This window comes from Vidua macroura, chromosome 3 (assembly GCF_024509145.1).
Source record: "Vidua macroura isolate BioBank_ID:100142 chromosome 3, ASM2450914v1, whole genome shotgun sequence".
In the NCBI taxonomy this organism is placed as follows: Eukaryota; Metazoa; Chordata; class Aves; order Passeriformes; family Viduidae; genus Vidua; species Vidua macroura.
Window position 1 is genome coordinate 44,434,286 of NC_071573.1, and position 15,954 is coordinate 44,450,239.

General features: G+C 41.1%; 1 protein-coding gene across 1 annotated transcript in view; it reads left to right on the forward strand.

The window, feature by feature from the left end:
• Positions 1 to 461: 461 nt before the first annotated feature.
• Positions 462 to 15,954, forward strand: part of THBS2 (thrombospondin 2) — a 33,756-nt gene continuing 18,263 nt past the window's right edge. Inside the window, exons 1-12 of the mRNA XM_053972409.1 lie at positions 462 to 551; positions 1,604 to 1,678; positions 2,621 to 3,177; positions 4,638 to 4,722; positions 8,698 to 8,891; positions 11,049 to 11,189; positions 11,419 to 11,515; positions 12,228 to 12,398; positions 13,219 to 13,395; positions 14,138 to 14,311; positions 14,752 to 14,879; positions 14,979 to 15,131. Coding sequence (XP_053828384.1) covers positions 545 to 551; positions 1,604 to 1,678; positions 2,621 to 3,177; positions 4,638 to 4,722; positions 8,698 to 8,891; positions 11,049 to 11,189; positions 11,419 to 11,515; positions 12,228 to 12,398; positions 13,219 to 13,395; positions 14,138 to 14,311; positions 14,752 to 14,879; positions 14,979 to 15,131 — 1,959 coding nt within the window. The 5' untranslated portion in view covers positions 462 to 544. The remainder of the gene's footprint in view (positions 552 to 1,603; positions 1,679 to 2,620; positions 3,178 to 4,637; positions 4,723 to 8,697; positions 8,892 to 11,048; positions 11,190 to 11,418; positions 11,516 to 12,227; positions 12,399 to 13,218; positions 13,396 to 14,137; positions 14,312 to 14,751; positions 14,880 to 14,978; positions 15,132 to 15,954) is intronic.

Consider the following 15,954-nt stretch of genomic DNA (forward strand, 5'->3'; position numbering starts at 1 on the left):
CGAGCGACAAGTGCCGCCGGGAGAGCCGGCCGGCCAGAGGGACCGAGGACGCACTTCTCGCCCGCGGGAACGGGGCTCGGCTCGCCCCGACAGCGGGCCCCGGCCGCGCTCCTGCCCCGCCGCGGGTCTTGGCGCCGCCTCCCGGGGGCTCTGCCGCTCTCGTCCCCCGCCACACCGACGACGAGCTCCCCCGCCCCTCCCTCCGTACCGCTCCGTTCCCCGGGTGGAGGTCGCTGCCGTCCTGCCCGCCCCCCGCACCGCCCCTGCACCGCCCACCGGGGGCGGGCCCGGGCCCGCGATGGCCCCGCAGGTAGGAGAGGTGGGGAGGGGGCGGCGGGGGTTTATGTCGCCGCCGCGGAGGAGCGAGCCGAGGGCGCGCCCTGGCGCCGCTGATTGACAGCGGGGCCCGGCCCGCAGCCCATAAAGACGCGGGGCGTGGTGCCGTGGAGGGACTTGCGACAGCGTCAGCAGCAGCGCATCTCATCACACTCCCCTCCCGTTCGGCCCTCGCCCCGCAGAGCACTAGCGCGCCGTCGGCTCCCCGATGCCAGGTGAGGCGCAAGGCGGGGGGGTGCCGTGCCCGCCCCGAAGCCCGCTCTGCGGGCGGAGGAGGGTCTCAGCCTGCTCTGCCGCTGCTCGCTCGGAGCTCGCCGTAGGCAGTCGCCCCGCTGCCGACCCCGCGGGAACTCGGGGTGCGGGGTGAGGGGAGCAGCCACGGAACAGGGGGGTGTGTGACACCAGGCAGGGTCTGTCCCGCCGGGAGCCGCTGGGTTCGAGAGGCGAGAGAGGCATCCTGGCAGCTGCCGGTAGTTGGCCGTAGCGATGGTACCCTGGAGATGCCAGGTAATAGGAATTCCGTGTAAAATAAAGAAAATGTAGACAGGAAGCACTGGCGGCATCCATGTATCCTTGCAGTAATGTGTGGAGTTGGCAGTGCTGAAGTAATTTGGCTGTACCCAGAGAACTGGATTTCTATGCATTCCGGGGAATGCTTCTGCTCCATTCATTGTGAGCTGAGACACATATGGAGATGCAGTTATGTGGTTTATAACTGCACAGTGCTACAGGGCAAACCCGGCATCACGTAAAGAGTCACTTTATCCAGCTATGATTGGGTACAGACGATTGTATATATTTTTATATATATATGGAAGAGAGTGTTCCTATCATGGAAAAAGTCCTGAAAAGTGCCCCTATTACTCAGAACCATCATCCAGTTTAGATCCCATTATCCTACAAGGATTTTTGGTTTTGTGCTCCAAAGTAAAGATGTGCTAGCAATAAGCTGTATCTCTTGTAGTGTCATATGGTCTCTATGCCAGCTACTGAAATTTCATTAAGAAAATAATAATGTATATTTTCTGTATGCCTTTCCTTTTTATTAAGGACATTTCCATTTTCATAAGTCCTCTTCCCTTCACCTGATGTCACATTTTACTTCTGCCATCAAAGATAGACCCAGAATAAGTGTTAAAAGAATCAGTCAAAATAAAAATTCTGATTTTATATAGGTAGTTGCTGTTTATGGAATTTCATTAGGAAAATTGAGCTGTTTATAGTTGATAATTTCCCTAAAACTTACTACTTTTTGGTTTATTCGCAGGAGTTATGCTGAAGAGGAGAGGGTTGTTGTGGCTTACTGCCTTGATAACCCTGTGGGTTTCCTCAAATGCTCAGGGTAAGTTCACACACTTCTTAACTGAATACAGACTAACTCCCAAAGTTAAAAGTTGTGAAGTGTTGGCTTACCTGAACTACAGTGGGCAAAGTAATCATAAAGGATTGTTTTAGAAGTGCCTGGGGTATTTTGGTAGCTACACTGTGCCAGTGCTAAATGATGATTTCTTAATATATCTCAAAATTGCTTTCTTTAGAAATTATTGATTAAAATGTATATAATCCCAGAAATAATTTATGTTACACTTTTCTGTGTGGTGGAAATGTTAACATAAACAGAAAGTGACATAAACATAATCACTGAGTGAGATGAACATTTTTAAAAAGATAGAGGTAGAAAAATAGACATCTACAAACCAAATATAAGTAGAATACAGATTGGCACAGTGCCAGACCCTCATTTACATCAGATTTCTTGGTTACAGTCTTTAAAAAGCAAATCTCTCTTTTTTTTTTTTTTTTTTTTTTTTGTCCTTGTATAGACACATGGATTCTCATATTTGGTTTTCCATTTTCTGGTAATCAAAATATAGAAATTGCCTCAAATTCCTTATCCATTCATGTAAAAAAAATATTTAATGACTAAATTGCTACATGCATCCACATGTAGGCATATACATGGCCTACAGAATACATATATATGCAAAAGTATGTACTATATAGTGCTATGAAGCCATATGTATAAGTGTATAAATGTATAATGAAAAGTATTTGTATGCACAGAAGGAGAGAATTGTTATGTATATTAAAATGTCAGGTAGAAAATACGATTCACTTGCCTTCTTGTAGGAACAGTTCCATTTGTGGAGGCCGGAAAGTACTGGGTTTACTCTGCTGGTCCCTAATGTCTGTCACACAATTGCAGTTTCTAAGTGTACTGTACAGTGCTGTTTCTTGTAAGACTTTTTGTAGACACATTGTCACATGCTGTTAACTTTTTCAGATGGTGACAAGGAAGAAGAGACTACCTTTGATTTACTTCAAGTCAGTAGCATAAACCGAAAGACAATTGGAGCAAAGGTGTTCCGGGGCCCAGACCCCACTATGCCAGCATATCGTTTCATTCGGTTTGACCATATACCTCCATGTAAACCGGAGAAACTAAAAAAGATCCTAAAACTAATACAACAGAATGAGGGCTTTATCCTCTCAGCCACCCTGAGGCAGGACAGGCAATCTAGAGGCACTATCCTTGCTTTAGAGGGTCCTGGCATCAGTGAGAGGCAGTTTGAGATCATTTCCAATGGCCGGGCCAACACCCTGGACCTTATCTATTGGGTGGATGGCTTCCAGAATGTGATTTCCCTGGAAGATGTGGACCTTGCTGACTCCCAGTGGAAGAACCTCACCGTGCAGATAACAGGGGAGAACTACAACCTTTATGTTGGCTGTGACCTTATTGACAGCTTCATCCTGGAGGAGCCTTTCTATGAGCAGCTGAAAGCAGAGAGCAGCAGGCTGTACGTGGCAAAAGGGTCTACTCGGGAGAATCATTTCAGGGTAGGTGACCTGCAGAAGCTTGGATCTCTTGTGTGGTAAGAAGGTAACTGCAAGTAGTTTGGGAAGGTGCAGTGGGTGCAGTTTTGTTGTCCCAATGCCTCTGGGATTTGATGGGGTCACAGGTTTCCCAAGCAGACTTTCTTCAGAGTGTGCTTTTATTAATTGCTGGATCTGTGTTGTGTGATTTTGGGGTTCCTGAAAGCAAGGGCAAAGCAAAATCCAGAAAAAGTATGCAAAAAAAAAACCAGTTTTTGGCTTTCCTGTGCAGCCATCCCTTTTCTTTTCCAGATGTAAGACTTCTAGAGGTGTTGGGTATTTGTGGTGATTTGTAGAATTCTTTGCAAATTTCTTGAAGTACTGTTTTTACATTGAGTTAATCTATTAAAATCATGAGAATATGTCAATATTTTAATTTTTTTATTTAAAAGAAGAAGAAAAAAAAGAATTCTTAATGGAGCTGAAGCATGTGGTGTTGGTCCATCCTGTAGCAGAACATCCTGTTTTGCCATTTTGAATGTTTCTTTTCAATTTAAATTTTAAAAAGAGGAAAAATTTGAGAAAAGAAATACAACAAAAAGCTTTGAGATTAAGCAATTACAAGCTTTTTGGTTTTCCTATCAAATGAAAGCAACCTTCCACCTCATAATCTAGTGATGTGATCTGGCCCAACTGCTTTAAGGCTGGCTTCTTTTCAGTCACAGATGCCTCCACAGTGACAACTTGGACTCATGACTCCAAAAATTTCAAAAAGCCCTTTCTTTCTCATCATGTTGTGCCATCTAGTTTTCAGCCAGAGCCTGACATGCTGGAGTTTGCCTCCATGGGATGACCAGTTTTGGCAGGGACTTCAGAAGTTTTTGCCCACAGCCTCTCCATTCCTGCCTCCATGATTATGTTATTCCATCAGCAGTGCTCATACAACTGGTTCTGAAGCTGTACCGTTAAGTGGCTCACTGAAACAGTCTGGTTTTTAATTTTTTCTTTTTTTATTTGAGGTTTTTTTTTTCCCAAGTGAAACAGATACCAGTCTGGTTTTAGAGTTTTAGAGTGTTGTCTCAGAGTAGGGTCAGCACAATTGAGGAGGCTGTGAACTATGGTGCATGGGAATGACTGGCCAAGGATGGAAGTGTGATGGTGCAGAATAGTTGGCTTTGACTCTATGACAAATCTAAAATTCACTATGAAAATGGAGATTTGAGCTTGTTGCAGATTAATAGCTTTTATTATTACATGTTTCAGAACTTACCTAGCTTTGCGCCTTATAATACTGAAATGGTATATAACAAAGCTATAACCACTTTTTTTTTCTGTGTGTCAGATTTAATGCCTTGTAGATTGTTTTTTATGTATTTGCTTATGTCTGAATACAGTCAGTAGCATGGAATTGAGACAGATCAGTTATTAGTTACTCAAAATTTGATCTTACTGCTTTTAATTGCTTTTTAAAATTATTATTACAGGGTCTTTTGCAAAATATTCATTTAATCTTTGATACTTCAATAGAGGATGTTCTGCGTAAGAAAGGATGCCAGAGAAGCCAGTCAAGTAAGGCTTTTGTTATCTTGTTAATACTGTTCAGTTGAATCTGAAAATTAGAAATGTCAATTGTGAAATATTATCCTAAAACTGGACAACAGATCCCTTTGAAATGAAAAGGAGAATAAGTTGCTTTTTGGTGGTAATGGGAACTTTTATGTTTATATGATGTCATTTCTACTCTCTAGCCTATTATTTTAGTTCAGTTATTTAGGTTTATAACTCTGAACCTCTGTTTTTAAGTTGGGAAAAAAAGTGTAATAAATTAGTAGAAATGAAAAAAGCATAGGTAAGAAAATACATATTTTCTTACACGAGTTTTCTGCAATTCATTGCACACAAGGCAGGTAGTGTTGCTTCTGAATTCTGCTGCTGACTGTCAATGGGCCCACAAACTAGTCTACCATTCTTAAAGACACTGAATTCCTTGGCAGTACCTTTGACTGAAAGAGGCTTTGGGTTTGACTCCTAAAGTGTTGTTAATCAAAACAGCCTCAGGAAAATAAGAAATCAAAGGAAGAGACATGGAAGGCATGTATGTTATGGGCTGACATGACCCTGAAATTAAACGATAGCACATCTTGACTTCTTCAAATGTTTTGAAATATCACCAAGTAGAAATGGAATGTTACTGTATCTCTGCTATGAAGAGGAAACTAATAAGAACCTAAAAGAATAATTAAATTCTTCATGCTAATACATACCTTAGGAGGAATTCTTGTACAGCTGTAAGCTGCTGATAACCAACAAGTAATATTTTCTTAATGTATTTGTATCACGTCTGTCAATTGCCAAATTTTCAGTTCTATAAATTATACATATTTGGGGTTTTTGTTTTATCCTTACTGGGAATTATTTAGCAAATAATTCAATTCACAGTATTTCTGCTTTTACTTTGCAACACCAAGAGAACACTACAAGATGGAAATTTCTCATGCAGTAACAGAAAATAACTAATAGCACAGTGAGGCCATCAAAATTACTTGAGAGGTTTTTATGTGCATGTCAGAGTCTGACATTGTCTATCCAGATTTATTACATACTCATGGAATGGGTCAGGTTGAAAAGGACCACAGGCCGTCATCAGTGTAACCTCCCTGATCAAGGAGGGTCATCCAAGAGCATGTGTCACAGGGTTGTGTCGAGATGATTCTTGAATATCTCCAGTGAGGGAGACTCCACAATCTCTGTGGCAGCTGTTCCAGTGCTTGGTCTCCCACACAGTAAAGAAGTTCTTCCTCATATCCAGGTGGAACTTCCTGTGCATCAGTTTATGTCCACTGCCTCTTTTCCTATTGCTTGGCATCACTGAACAGAACCTGGCTCCATCCCCTTTAGATATCTATACACCTTGATGAGGTCCCCTTTCAGTTGTCTCTCCTTGAGGCTGAACAGGCCTAGCTCCCTCAGACTTTCCTCATAAGAAGGAGGCTCCAATCCCTTAATTAACTTTGTAGTCCGTGGTTGAACCCAGTCCAGGAGCTCCATGTCTTTCTTGTACTGAGGAGCCTAGAATTGGACGCAGCACTCCAGATATGGCTGAGGATGAGGAGAGGGGTGGAATGGTTCTTCTCTGCCCATCTCTCCAGCCTGTTGAGGTCCTTCTGAATGTCTGCACAGCCCTCTAGGGTATTGGTCACTCCTCCCAGCTTTGTGTCATCTGTGAACTTGCTGAAGAGGCATCTGTCCCTTCATCCAAGTCACTGATGGATGGTTTAAACAATACTAGGCCCATTATTGAAACTTGGGGGATGCTGCTAATGACAATTACCACAGTTGAAAAGCCATGAATGATGTTACTGACCACAAGATATTTTCCCATTTTGATGGCAGACTCGTTGAGCTGAAGTACAGGCACTGAGATGACATATTTATGTGTTAATGTCCCATGACATGTTACCAATGAAGTTCCCTCAGCTCTAAGGACACAAAAGAAGACAGGACTGTGTTTAACTAATGTATCTTTAAGCCTAATATGGGAATGTGACATATGTGGTGGCTGGGGATTGCTGTTTGGTTGAGTGTAGGAAAGTATGTCTGTAGTTTGATGACTGCTAATCCTTTAGGCAGGATTTATGCACTGCACTGGGATAGGAAAGATGACAAAAACACACCTAAATAGGAAAATCAATAAAATCCCTTCTTGAGTTATACCAACAGAATGATATTTGCAGATGTAAGAGGATGCACATTTTGCTCTTCTGGTTTCTCATTTTAATCATCTGGTCCTTAGGAAATTAGAAGGAAGCCAGCAGCAGAGAACTGATTTCCCAGTGATCTCCAGGCATCTTCTTTCAGTCACTGCCAAGTACCAGTAGGAAGTGAGGATTTAGTTCTTCTAACATAGTTTTGGTTTCTGTTTCCTGCTGAGATTGCAACTTTATTAATGTCCTCAGAATGTTCCGGTCAAAGCACACTCCATGTTGGCTTGAAAAATATGAAATTAATGATCTGAGAAGTGCTGTGGGGGGATCTGAGAAATCTAGTGTTCCAATGTGGTAGGAAAATTGCATTCTTTCCAGGGAATCAAAAAGCAGCTGAAATAAACGGTTATGACACAGAGTTCTGATGTGCTATGTGGTTTTCTCCCATACCGTAAATGAAGCTGGACAATTGCTTCAACTTTGGAAAATTGAGAACAATTTTTTATAGACCTTGGCTAGTGGCAGATGTTTCATAGCTAATTTAAAAGCACATCAAGCCAATAATTTTAAGTTTGGTTGAAAAGTAATCACTTAATGTTATATTGTGGGCTGGTTCTTTGTTCTTTTATTTTTAGCCTTCCAAATGAATGAAGAATACTTCGCTCCTGTTTTCATTTCCTTTTATATTTATATATAACACTTTACATTGTATGGTAAAGCATCAAATCAAGCCCTTAACATTTCTGAAGATTGCCACCTTTGGTGATTTGTCAACACTGAATGGTATTGGGGTTTTGACACATATGTTTTATGGCACATGTTCCTGTGCTGATTTCTTCTTTTTATATTGCTATATCCTTTGCTTGTCTTCTCTCTTTGGTTACGTTGAGCTATTCCAATGTCACTAAATCTGGTAAAGAAATCTTAAGGGATAGGGAAGTGTGTATAGCTGATGCCAACTTTGAGTTTGTCATGGAGTCATTAGAGAAAGTGTCCATGGAATCCATAAGACATTTACCTAATGGAGATTCAAATGCTTAATAGAACACAGACTGTTTTATTTAGTTATCTATGTATTTTTTTATTAATTAAAATAATGCATTCTGTTATTTTTCAGTACTTTACTGTAGACAGGGATGCTTTTAAAATTTTATTTTATTAAAACATGTCCAGTTCTCCCTGTCTAATGCATACAAAGTTCTGTTTTAATTACAGTCTGCCTTTTGGAGGAGTGTTTGGAGTGACAAATAATCTGTCTGATCTTAGCTTGACCTCCATTTCACTTCAGAATGAAGCTGTTTTTATAACAGCGCCTCTGAGCTTAACACTGGCAGTGCAATATAGAGCTGCCCAATCTGGTATGCATTGAATAATGGTCCAAATTTGATCCAACCATGGAATTTATGGAAGAACAAGGACACTTACTTTCTGCAAGGAAACTATTTCTCCTGCCTTTTTCCCTGCCTTGAGGAAATGTGATAGATCATGAAAAAATCTGAAACCTTTTATGTCTGAGAGGATAAAATAGGTTTCCTTTTTTGATACTGTGTCCTTTTGTTAGCCTTCTTCATAAATGAATGTGTTGCAGTGCCAACAATTTTAAAGTGAGGACCATGTGAGACACAGCTTGGCTCTTAATTTTGAAAAGGGAAAGCCTATAATTGGAACCAGCTGACATCTAACCCCTCTTTTATTCATGGGTATAATAAGCATGAAGCTGTGCCAAAATAGATGTGTTTAAACCCTACCTATGGGTGCCAGTCTGTGATTTCAGCAGAATCTGTAATCTGTGGAAGAGTTTTGTATATGCTGCTCTTCTCTTTCATTCTCTTGCTACCAGCTGAAGTGAACACCATCAACGAGAGCACTGAAATCCTTCACTTGAATCCAGCTGTCAGAACCGAGTATGTGGGTGAGAAACTGGAGAAGGCCGAGTTCTGTGACCGCTCCTGTGAAGAGCTGGGATCGATGTTCACAGAGCTCACCGGCCTGCGCATCGTGGTGAACAACTTGGTTGACAACCTCCAAAAAGTGGTAGGTACCTGCAAGTCTGGAGAACTGACAGAGATCTGCTGTGCAGTGCTATTTCCTTCCTTAATTTATGCTGGGGTATTTAATAGAGATTTCTGTATTGCATATGAACACACCTGTTAGTATATCTATGTAATATAAAGATGTCCTCTTTTCATTGAGACTAGTTTGGTAGTTCTTGAGTATAACACTTTAATCAAGGCTTGGTTTAAAAGAGCACACACACACACACACATTCACTCATACACAGGGGAAGTCCTTCTGAAGGTTTGGAAATTGAAAGCTAGCAATCCCAACCTTGCTTGCATAATGTTAAAGCCTTTTTACCATGTTTACACCATTTATGAATATCTCACTAAGTGGCTACATGGGGTACTGTCATGGTTGGACACTGGCGCAATGCCAGCGTCCCCATGAAAATGCACCTTTTCTAAATAAATGCTGTGAGATGTTATCAGGAACAGAGCAGAGCAGGCCCAAGCTTAATAACAAAGGAAAAAAAAACTTTATTAAACTACTACTAATACAGAAAACACATAAACTAAATCCAGGATGAAGACCTTTTAAACCACCCCTCCTCCTCCCAATTCCAAAAACACCCAGCCATGAAACATCACCCGGGATTCTTGATCAAATTACCACCCTTCAGGTAATCTATACTCAAACTATCAAGGGAGAGAGAAGTCTCTCTTGTACCACAGACCCCCAGGAAACACAGCTGCCACCCTGTGTTTCCCTGTCACACATGGCCACCGCCCGGAAGAAAAAAATCTGCCAGTGTGACACTCTCCATTCCATGTCACAGTGCTCTCACCACCGTGCATGGACAGACTGCTCATAGGGCTCCTTTAAGGATGCTTTGCCATGGACCCAAAGATACAACAGTTCAGTTTCTCATCCTGGGACTACAGTCCCCCCCATTTTCCCCTGGGGCCGAGGGGTCCAAAAACAGGACTCATCTTCTTCCCGAAGACAGAGGGTATCACCATTCCCTCTTCAGCTTTCCTCGTTTCTCGCCATTCTTGTGCTGCTCGAAGCTGAAACAGGTCTCCCTGGGTCACCACTGCATCCCCCTAAAATGCAGTCTCTATTGCAGGAGAGTTTGGTTCAGTCCATGGCTAACAAGAAGAGTCCAGCCAAAAGCTACTCCATCATCTCTTCCCACCTAAATATTTCTTCTTCTAACATCTCAGTTCCCAGACTGTCTCTCTTCCACTACAAATCAAGGAGGAGTAATACTTTTAAAAAGCCCTCATTTCCTGGAAAGGGTTAAAAGTTCAGACTCCCTGGACGGCTGATATCTCAGTCCAGCGTTCCGCCTCCCACGCTGGGCATTCCCCCCCCTTCTCCTTCTCCTCTGCCGGCAAATTTCCAGGTGCCGCCAGGCTCTCTGTCTCTTTCCCTCTTGGGGGGGGGGGGGGGGCAAAGGCATCTCCGCTTCTCTCCACCCTTCCGTCCACAGGAGCTGGCCTGGCTCCAGACCCTCAGCCCCCCTCGGCCTACCTGGGCAAGGCCGCGTGGCTTCCCCTCCCCCACCCAGCCTAAGGCTGGGCAGGGGGGGAGTCTGCACTCTCTGACGACCCGAACCAAAAAAGAGAGTTCTCCTGGGAGTTCTTGCTTTTAACCCCCTGTGTTCTCAGAGGCGTGTCCATACTTTCAGTGGTCACTCCAGGTGCCAATATCCAAACCTGACCACTGATTGGTTTGACCCAACGTCCTGGAAAAAATTCACTTCCATGTCAAACCACGACAGGTACCTAAACTGCAAGTAAATGTATGGGATTTTTATAGTTGAAGTATGATGGTGATGTTTTGCTGAAGTCTGCCCCTCTTCTTATTCTGAATCAGCTAATTATTTCTAAAGGAATTTTCTTTATATGCCATATGTGTCAGGACTAAAATCTTATCACCTAAAGTTAAGCTGTAGTAAAGCAAAGCAAAATGACTAAGAGCAGATTTCCCTTAGTATTGTGTGATTGTGTTTGTACATTGCTAGAAGAATTGCTATGCAGGACTGCAATACTTAAGATCTTCTTCCTTATGAACATAAAAATAAATTTTTTGATGGAAGAATTTTGTCTGGTTGTATCTCAGTTTTATCTACTTAAAACAGTTTGCTTTTGAAATACACAGTTTGTTTTCATTAAATTCATCTTCTAGTCTGAAGATAACCAAATTATGTGGGAACTGATTGGGCCTAACAAAACAGTGAAGAACCAACCGGTTTGCTGGCAGGATGGCCGTGTCTTTGCAGATAATGAAAGCTGGATTGTGGATAGCTGCACCAAGTGTATTTGCCAGGTAAGGTTTTGGAAATATTCTTATCTGCAGAAATGGAGTTCCAGCACAACTGTCCACATCAGGTCATATTTACTTAGAGCTTGGCTGGACTTAATGACATTTATAAAAAGGAGTCCCCATGTCCATGATAGAACAAATCAAAACATTTCCACACAAAACTTCCCCAGATGCCTACGTTCATTTACCTCTCTGTGAGCATAAATCAGTAAATTGATTTCTTTGCCTTTAGGATTCCAAAATTGTGTGTAATCAAATCACCTGCCCAGCAGTTTCCTGTGCTGATCCAGTTTTTGTTGAAGGTGAATGCTGTCCAGTCTGCTCTCATTGTGAGTATTTAGCTGAGGAGAAAGATAGATAGCCTTTGGCATTATTTAAAATCACTACTAGTGTTTTTGAAAGCTCAAAACAAGTAAGATGTCAAGGCAGGTAAGATCAAATATAGAACTGTATGGATACAGAGATCATACAAAATAACTTGGGGGCTTGAAGTTACCCTCTGAAGGATTTGGTCTGTCTTCATTGATTATATTGGTTACTTAGAATTAAGGTGATAACCTGCTTAGCTATCTTGGGCATAAAATGTTTAAAGCATGCTTCTCCCCAGTCATGTTTCACTTTTTTTTTCCCGTTCAGAGCATAGGGCATATTCTTACAATGTGTTCTTGATCATGTTCACCATGATGCAGGTTTCAAAGGTGGGGCCACATATCACACTGACCTATATTCTGAAGCCAAAGGCAGTTTGGACTCAGGTTTTGGCTCGGTTCATTCTAGAGAGATGTTCTTCCTTCAAAGATCAGTGTGAAAACACACTGCACACAAGTTCATGAAGATCCAGGATTCTTCTCTCAACTAACCCCTCATTATATTACACCATAATTCCATAATGTCAGTGGCAGCTTTGGAAAGCAAAATTAGAAAAGGAGAGTTCTAAATGTTAAAGTACATATTCTGGAGAAAAAGAAGATATTATCTTCTAAGTAGGATAATAGAGCAACTTTCAAAGCTAAGCACTTTTTCTTACCTCTTGATCTGCAGCTGATGACAGTGAGGAGGGCTGGTCACCGTGGTCAGACTGGACAAAGTGCTCAGTTACCTGTAGCTCTGGGACACAAATGCGAGGAAGGTCGTGTGATGTCACCAGGAGTGCTTGTGCAGGCCCACACATCCAAACAAGGATGTGCAGCTTTAAGAAATGTGATCATCGCAGTAAGTAATGCATTTCTTCCTTTTTAAAAGCTTCTTTTAACATCTCAAAGCAAAACCAAGTTTAGTCAGGACAGTATGTACTTGAGAAATCCTATATGCACAACTAAAGTAGCTATCGTTAGAGTCTTTGCCAATTTTCCCCTTTCAAATATTTCTCCCTTTCCTGACAATTTAATAGGTATGTACATTCTGGACTTAGCTATGTTAAAAAAAAGATGAGTGATCCTTTCTTTAACATTATGAACTAGAATCTTTTGTTTGAACTCAGTTTGGATATTACTTAGTTTGTAAACATGATGTTCAAGGCTGTGTTTACATCTGCCATTCAATGATTGTTGGGCCATTCCATTAACTTAGCTGTGTTTAGGAATGCAGTAATCCTGGAAGATTTCTGATAAATATCAAACTACTTTTATATTTAAGGCACTTATAAGGATGATATTCCAGAAATATAGTAGTTAATGCTGTTGCAAGTACCTGTGCTATCCAGGCTAATATAGTACCTAAGGCAATATCTAGCAGCTAAGGCTGCTAGATGTCCAAATGTGCATTTTGAACAAGTGTTTGTTTCACTGGAAAAGTTTATTTTTAAGTAAAATATCTGACATAATTTTAGTCATATGTTGGTTACTGAAATTCCTAAGAAAGCTGCTTTTGAGTACCTGAGTTGGCATGCTGGGTTTTGTAAGTGAAATGGTGTGAAAGAGATGTGCCATTAATCAGAGGTAGTGAGAGGTTCATTAGAAAGCTAACCTCACAAGTGAGTTGTATTACTGCTACAGGTGGGCTGTTTGATGACTTGTGCTCTTTTCTTTGGCAGTACGTCAAGATGGTGGCTGGAGTCACTGGTCTCCCTGGTCCTCCTGTTCAGTTACCTGCGGAGTGGGAAATATCACCCGCATCCGCCTCTGCAATTCTCCTATTCCCCAGATGGGTGGGAAAAACTGTGTGGGAAATGGGCGTGAAACGGAGAAGTGTGAGAAGGTTCCGTGTCCAGGTATGTCCGTGGTCTTGAATCAAAAGTAACACAATATTCCAGCTGGATTTTTTTCTCTTTATTCAGATCTAAATGACAGTGAATTTCAATGATGCAAAACACAATTTTGTCTTACGAGTGAAATAACACACAAGGGTATTTTGAAAATGAAGACAACAATGCAGTCAGAGGTTTTGTAAACCTTGCAAATTATAATTTGGCTTTAAGTATAAAGAGTTTGAGAAATTTCTATTTTAGTGATGTGTCTCTGCATATCAAAAATAAACACTTCCTTTCTAAAAGGAAGCTCTCTGTACTTGTTAGGAATAGACATAGAATCCCCCAATAGCCAGATTTCTTTGATATTTGTGCATACATTTTTTACACATTCAGCACAATTAATTGATATTATAATTCTTTCATATTTGTCTACACTTTTAAACCTTTTTAAGACCTTTCATTCCATACACTTTCACTTTCCTTTAATATAATTTTTCCTCCTTTTTTTCTCTTTGCATATCTAATGGACATGGCATGCTCTTTTGAATTATTGGCCAAAAAATGAAGCCTATGAAGCAGTTGGGTATTTTTCATTGGTTTGTTTCTGAAATATTGCTATCTCAGTACAAACATCTGCCATCATCTTTCTACGTACATAGCGAGGAACTGTCTCTAGTCAGGGATCTGATGAAGGGTTGTTGTCATTGGCACCAGATGCCCCCACTTTATTGCCTGTGATTGTCTGCTCTTTTACATATCTTAGTGAATGGGCAGTGGGGTCCTTGGTCTCCGTGGTCTGCCTGCACTGTCACCTGTGGAGGAGGAATTCGTGAGAGGTCTCGCCTCTGTAACAGTCCAGAGCCACAATATGGAGGAAAGCTGTGTGTGGGAGATACCAAGCAACATGATATGTGCAATAAGAAGGATTGCCCAATTGGTTGGTGTTCATTCTTTACTCAGTCTGAGTAACTATTATTGCTGTTATCTCTTTAATGGGTAATTATGAAGTCACGCTACAGGAATCTGCTAATTATACCTTTGTTTCAGTAGAGGGCATCTAACTGTTTTGAGTGCTATTTAGTGAGATTTTTTATATCTTTGCAATACCAACTTTCTTGAAGTATGCCTTTCTTAAATAGGGATTGAATATGCTGTAATGTATTCAACTGGGTGTAGCAATCTGTAATTTTTTTCATATTAAATCAATAGTAATTAGTCATAAGTGCACTTAATAACCCTAACTTTTGGGGTTTCATAGGAGTCCATTGTATCAAGTGTGATTTAAGATAATGATCAGAGAATACCTGTTTCTTAAATGAAGTTTTACATGCCTTTTATGCTCCTTACTTAATTTTCACTTTTGTGTGTCTTTGCCAGATGGGTGTTTGTCAAATCCTTGCTTTCCTGGAGCAGAATGCAACAGTTACCCAGATGGGTCTTGGTCATGTGGGGCATGCCCCGCAGGATACCTAGGCGATGGTACCTTCTGTGAGGATCTTGATGAGGTATTGGCTTTGTTTCCATTAAACATCAGGAAATTCATTATTTGGGAGTTATACAGCCATCTAATTGATTACTCCTTTTTTTTCTTTCTTTACCTGCAGTGTATAGCTGTGTCAAATGTTTGCTTTAAAGTGAATCAGGTCCATCGCTGTGTGAACACAAATCCAGGTTTCCACTGCTTGCCATGTCCTCCACGCTATAAAGGAAGTCAGCCCTATGGAGTAGGGCTTGAAGTTGCCAAGACAGAGAAGCAAGTAAGTGATATGGAAGGGAATTTGATGGCTTTGAGTAATTCTTATCTGAAATATCTTTGAATGATGGCATAAGATAAACTTGGGTACCAAACAAAAATAGCTTGAAATAACTAACTGTTGTTTCAGAGTATTTTTGTTTTAAGTAACAAAACACTGAATTTGGGATTGGGTTTTTTAAGGGTTTGATTTGTTTTAGGCATCTTCACAGTTGTACTAAATGAACCTAAAATTCCAGGAGCAAACATTTCCCTGCTTTGCATTCCTTTCTCTGAGGTTAACATACCTGTTCTTGAGAGTGGAAACTGAAGAATTAGGATTTTTTTTTTCATAAATATGATGCTGTCAATATCAGTGTTATCAGACAGATGTCTGAAGTTCTCACTCTCAAAATTCCACCGGGCCAAAGCTTATCAGTGGCGAAGGACAACGTGAAGTAGAAGTGAGGTTGAAGACTAGAGTTTCCTAGAAAAGACAAAAATCTTAAAGTGGAAGTAATGGTTTGCCTTCTTCTCTTTGTTGCTATTGAATCAATCTGTGGTTAGCTCACCTTGTGAATTCTACATGTGAACTATCTAAGATTCTCAAATACTGTCAATGACAAATATAGTGATAAGGAAGAGGTAACAAAAACCTACGTGAGGTGAACACAAGAATTCCTTAGGGTCTCTTTGTTTTAAGAAAATAAGATAGTCCTTTTATACTGTCAGGCAAAGCATTAAAGAAAAGAGGTGAGTGCGATCTCCTTTCTGTTGCAGTTAATTTCTGGGGTTTAATGACATCTGGAAGAAGGCAGGTACTGTTCAAAATTGTTAAATGCTTTAAT